Here is a 5,837-nt window from a genome sequence, read left to right as displayed (position 1 = left end):
CCAGAGAGGCGGCAAAGGACGTGCCGGTACCGGCGGAGCAGCCGGTTCCGCGCCGGGCTCCGCGCGCCCCGACCCGCCGCGTCCCGGCGGCGGCGGCTCCGCTCCCGCTCCCGCGGCGCGGAGGGGGCGTGGCGTCGCTCAAGCCCCGCCCCGTATGCAAACCACCCCCGCCCACTCCACCAATGGGCAGCGGCGTCGGGGGCGTGGCCGCGCGGCCTCGCCTTAAAGGCACTTGTTGCGCGGGGCCGCGTTTCGCACGGGACGCGGAGCGCGGCGCGGCCGGGCCGGGCGCGGAGCGGAGCCCGGGCGGCGACTGCGAGGAGGGACCTTTCCCGGCTGCTTTCCGCACCTCTGTGGGAATTTTTATTTTATTTATTTTTATTTCTTTTCGCCTCTTTTTGGGCGCCCGCGGAGCGTTGCGCGTGGCCCCGCGTGCGGCCCAGCGCTGCTCCGCCGCCTCCTGCTGCCCGCGTCCCCGTCTCTCCCCCTTCCCCGTTCCGCCCCCCCACCCCGTTTCCCCCCCTCGCTCCCAATGCTCAACATGACCGAGGAGCACGACAAAGCGCTGGAGCCGCCGTGCAGCCCCGCGGGCACCACCAGCTCCATGTCCCACGTGGACTCGGACTCGGACTCGCCGCTCTCGCCCGCCGGCTCCGAGGGCCTGGGCTGCGCCCCGGCGCCGTCCGCGCAGCGCCCGCCCGGCTCCGCCGCCGCGCTGGGCGCCAAGGGCGACGCGGCCGAGGTGGACGAGCGCTTCCCCGCCTGCATCCGCGACGCCGTCTCGCAGGTGCTCAAGGGCTACGACTGGAGCCTCGTGCCCATGCCCGTGCGCGGCAACGGCGCGCTCAAGGCCAAGCCGCACGTCAAGCGGCCCATGAACGCCTTCATGGTGTGGGCGCAGGCCGCCCGCAGGAAGCTCGCCGACCAGTACCCGCATCTGCACAACGCCGAGCTCAGCAAGACCCTGGGCAAGCTGTGGCGGTGAGTCCCGCGCCGCTCCGCAGCCCCGCGCGGTCCCGGCGCCGCCGTCGGGGCTCGCGCGCTGCGCGGCCGGACCCGCAGGGACCCCGCGGGCAGCGCATCTGGATCCTCCCTCCCCCGCTTTTCCTCTCCCTTTACTCTTTTTCTTTCTTTTTCCATATTTTTGCTTTCGTCCCTGTCTCTCCCTGCCCACGGCGGGGTTCTTGAGCCGCTGCAAACCGCAGTGCAGAAAGCCCCGGTCCCGCGGGGAAGCCTCCGCGCAGCGGCCGCCGCGGGTTTAGCCCCGCTGCCTCCGCGGGGCTGCAGCCTCGGACCCCGCTCTTGCAGCCTGCGCTTCCTGCATCCCTGCTGCTGGGCATCTGCTTTAATTGCTGCTTTTACAACTTTTTTCCCCCTTGAAAAGTGTTTTCCTGCCCAGCGTGCTCGCTGCTTAACAAGCTTTGCAACCAAGCAAGCCGATCTTCAGCAGTTATATTAATCTGCACTGCAATTTGGCTTCTCACGAGTGTGCTTACGTGTTCTGTGCCACTCGCTGGTGCGAGTGCTCACCCTTTTGCTGGGCAGCTCTGCTTGCAATGTCCGGCGCTGCACCCCACCTCAGTCGGCTGCATCTTTCTCTACCCAAACTTTCCTCTTTTCTGCCCGTTCTGGGCAGCCGGTGTCCCTGCTACAGTTTGGGGTTACCAAGAGGGTTGGGAGGAAGAGAGTTTTAAAAGAAAATCCCACCGCTGTTGCTCTTGTGGATTCTTTGTAAGCACCAGACAAAGCTGGAATCTGGCAACGCGGTTTGTCATGGCGAGGGGGTGGCATTTCCTGGGACAAAACACAGGAATACTGTTTAGCAAAGGGATAAAAAATGGCATTTAAAATCGAGTGGAGGGATTTTGTTTTGGTCTCTGGTCAGTGCCTATTGTGGAAGTTTTTTCAGTCCTCTTCCTAGTATTTCAATACTTTTGAGACATGGTTTAGCCGCTTTTTTTGTGCGTGACACGGCAAATTTGTTTTGTAATTTGCTTTCTGTTTGCCCAAGTCAATGCATGGGAAGTGGGGATGTAAATCTGAAAATAGACTGAGAGCTTCTAAGGAAAAGACGTTAACTTTGGATTTTTTTCCCCTCCTTTTTTTTTTTAATTCTCAACCAGTTTATTAAGCGAAAACGAAAAACGTCCCTTTGTGGAGGAAGCCGAGCGGCTCAGGGTGCAGCACAAGAAGGATCACCCGGATTATAAATACCAGCCGCGGCGGAGGAAAAGCGTGAAAGCCGGCCAGAGCGACTCCGACTCGGGCGCCGAGCTGAGCCACCACGCCGGCACGCAGATCTACAAGGCGGACAGCGGCCTCGGCGGCCTGGCCGATTCCCACCACCACGGCGATCACACAGGTACAGGGCCCGCGGGCAGCAGAAGCGCTGGCTACTTGTGGTGCTCATTTGCGAAGCGAGTCTGTATGGGCTCATCATGACCCTCCTGGATGCATGGGAATGTGTGGGGTTGGGCCCTTCCAAAATGGGGAGTTGTTGCTCCGATTTTTTTTTTTTTTTTTTTTCACCGCGCGATGGTTTTAGTAAGTGTGATATAAATCCGCAAGGTGCAAGGGGTCCTGGTTTACCAGTTGCCCAGGAACAGGGAGCGCTAATGGTGCAGAGAGAGGGGTTAATCCCCGGCGCCGTGCGGGCTGCCGCGGGGAGCCGTTCCTGGGGCTGAGTCTGTGAGCTCTGCCCCGAGCGCTGCCATTCCCCAGTGGAGCTTGGGATTGGCAAACCCCGCGTGTTGACAGATTCCAAGAGGATTGCTAATGTCCGGGAGCCTCGGATGTGCCTGTGCTCTTACTGCCTGGCTGCGGGCTCCGGCTCCTTCCCTTGCTGCCCAGCCGGGGGCCTTTGCCCCTTTTGCTGAAATCAGGGCTCACTTCGCCTTGGGCCCCTCTGAATCCCTTCCAGTCCCGTTTCCCTGTGAAGCGCCAGCTTGGCAAGTTGGGGTTTCCTATGGTGCCTTGGTGAGGAGCTGGCACCCTGTCCTGGTGCAAACTGTCCCTCTTGCAGGTGCTTTCTCTAAGCAAAGACCCAGCATGGTCAATGTGGGGACAACTACCAGGTCCCCATGGGGCCACAGCTTCCAATCCCCCTTCTTGCAGTAAAGGGGGAAGCTCCTGTGCGTGTTTCCTGGCCTTGTCATGGCCAACTAACCACCTGGCTCTGTCTGCCCCCAGGCCAGCCCCACGGGCCGCCCACGCCGCCCACCACCCCCAAGACGGACCTGCACCACGGCGGCAAGCAGGAGCTGAAGCACGAGGGCCGCCGCCTCGTGGAGAGCGGCCGCCAGAACATCGACTTCAGCAACGTGGACATCTCGGAGCTCAGCTCCGAGGTCATCAACAACATGGAGACCTTCGACGTGCACGAGTTCGACCAGTACCTGCCGCTCAATGGCCACGCCGCCATGCCGACCGAGCACGGGGGCGCCGCGGCCGCCGGCGGCTCCTACGGCGCCTCCTACTCGGCGCCCGGCGGCGGCGGCGCGGCCCCGGTGTGGACTCACAAGAGCTCGGCGTCGGCGTCGCCGCCGTCGACCGAGGCGGCCCAGCAGCGGCCGCACATCAAGACGGAGCAGCTGAGCCCCAGCCACTACAGCGAGCAGTCGCACGGCTCCCCCGCGCACTCCGACTACGGCTCCTACAGCGCCCCGGCCTGCGTGGCCACCACGGCCAGCGGCGCCACGGCCGCCGCCGCCTCCTTCTCCAGCTCGCAGTGCGACTACACGGACCTGCAGAGCTCCAACTACTACAACCCCTACCCCGGCTACGCCTCCAGCCTCTACCAGTATCCCTATTTCCACTCGTCGCGGCGTCCCTACGCGACGCCCATCCTCAACGGGCTCTCCATCCCACCGGCGCACAGCCCCACCGCCAACTGGGAGCAGCCCGTCTACACGACGCTCACGAGGCCCTAGGGGACGCGGGCGCTTCCCCGAGCTCTTCCCCGAAATGTGCACTAATGAAGGAATGGTGAGGATGAGGAGGAAGGCGGTCGGCTGCCGGGTTCGCTTCCGAAGTGCCTCCTGAGCCACTGGGAACTCTGCTCGCCGCGGCTGGATGTCCCCTTGCTTTGAAATTCTCCAAAAGGACAGAGCTCTATTTTTTTTTTTTTCCCCCTTTAAAATTAAAAAATTAAAAAGAAAGGACCAGTAATTCCTTTTGAATAAATGAAGGACAAACCCATTTGACTCCTCTGTGAGGACTGAACTGGACTTAATCCGTCTGGAAAGTCAACAAGTGCAAAAGCGGAGGGAGGGGGAAGCATTAAGGAAAAAAACAAAAAACCAACCAAGCCGTAGGAGACTTTAAGGGTCTGTTGCAATGTGAGGAACGGACCAACCTTGAGGGCAAGAACTCACTGGGACCAACCTGTCGGAGAAAGGAAAATCCAGCTATTCTGTGCAGCCATCTTGTGGGAACAAACAAGTCTGGTGGGACCAAGCAATTAAATGTCTGAAGTGTTCGTTGTTTAATTTTAGTCAAGAGTTCTTCTAAGCAAGGTTTGGCTGTAATTAACATTGTTTTTGTTTTTTTTTTCGAAGCTTAAAGTGTTTTTTAAAATCTGTTAAATATGTATTTATGTTCTGTATTATTTTGTCTTTTAATTAATGAAGTAATTTTGTGCAAAAAAAAAGTAGAATTTTAAAAGATTTTTAAAGATGGGACGGGAGGGAGTATAAAATAGTGGAGATGATACAATAAAATGGCGTTATGAGTCTATAGATTTTTTTTTTCTGTGGTTTTGGGTTTTTTGAGCCGCTGCAGCAGTTGGGTTAGAGGGAGCTTGGATGGAACTCGGCATCGCACAGTCGCTCATGGACATGGAGATAAAATGGACATGGAAAATACCTGGGGGGACGCGATGGAGAGGGCTTGCTGCAAACGCTACTAATTAAATTCAGAGGCTAAAATGATTGCAAAAAGGAGCAGGTAAAGGGAGATTTGTTTTTTCTTACTACCTGCTTTCCTTTCAGATGTTAAAATTGGATGTAAGGCATTGCAGAATCCTTGTACACTTCCAGAACCAGGACTACTTTAGAGAAAGATGTAATTTAATAAGAAATTATCACTTCTGCTTTAATTTTGGCTTCTTAGGGACCAGATACCATCCACCAAGCTGTGAAACTAAAATCTTCTCCACTAAAAAATGTTTAGGTACTTAGTTTTTAGACTAATATTTCATTGATATATTTCTACTTCTTCCATTGTATGCTGAGCATATAATAACCATCTATTTTATGGTAACTTGTGCCTTTAAAAAAACTTTGTAAATCTAAAAACACATTTCAGAGGTTATCATCTTTTTACCTTTTCTATGTTTCCTACTCTTTTTCTAAAAATATTTTTTGCATACTTCCTTTGGGGGACATGGGGGTGGGGGAAGATACAGAAAACTCATTTTTATGCAATCTATTTTTCTGTATAAAGTTTGAGAGACTTTGGCTGTTACTTATCTGTTTCTCCTCACTAGCTTCTGACTAAGCAATGCTAACTTTTGTACAGATCAATTTGATAAAATTAAAAATTGCTTTTTATCAGCCATGTGTTATGTTTTCTTTCTATTTGAGCTTATTTCTATGCCAAAAGGAAACTTGGAGAATACTGAAAGGGGCAGTTAGGCTATTGAGAATTAAGTACATTGACTGAGGGTTTCTATATACTCCTAATGAAACTTTTTTTTTTTTTCCCCTGGCTACTTAACCCCTCTACTTAGACTGTTTTAGTACAGTAATTTTTCACCATTTCTTTTTTTAAAACTTGAGTGTATTTCCATGCAAATAATCTGATGGATTTCATTGAGCTTGCTCACGTGAATGAGGGCT

General features: G+C 54.8%; 1 protein-coding gene across 1 annotated transcript; it reads left to right on the top strand.

Annotated features, from left to right (window-relative positions):
- The first annotated feature begins 515 nt into the window (after nt 1-515).
- SOX8 (SRY-box transcription factor 8) lies at nt 516-4,628 on the top strand. Its single transcript, XM_088527793.1, has 3 exons — nt 516-981; nt 2,124-2,362; nt 3,190-4,628. Exons 1-3 carry the CDS (start codon nt 533-535, stop codon nt 3,927-3,929), a joined length of 1,428 nt encoding a protein of 475 aa, XP_088383919.1. The 5' UTR covers nt 516-532; the 3' UTR covers nt 3,930-4,628.
- Nucleotides 4,629-5,837: the final 1,209 nt, after the last annotated feature.

This window comes from Tinamus guttatus, unplaced genomic scaffold (genome assembly GCF_059628265.1).
Source record: "Tinamus guttatus ecotype Peru unplaced genomic scaffold, ASM5962826v1 Tinamus_guttatus_pri_ptg000291l, whole genome shotgun sequence".
Lineage (NCBI taxonomy): Eukaryota > Metazoa > Chordata > Aves > Tinamiformes > Tinamidae > Tinamus > Tinamus guttatus.
This window is presented reverse-complemented; position numbering and strand designations above follow the sequence as displayed.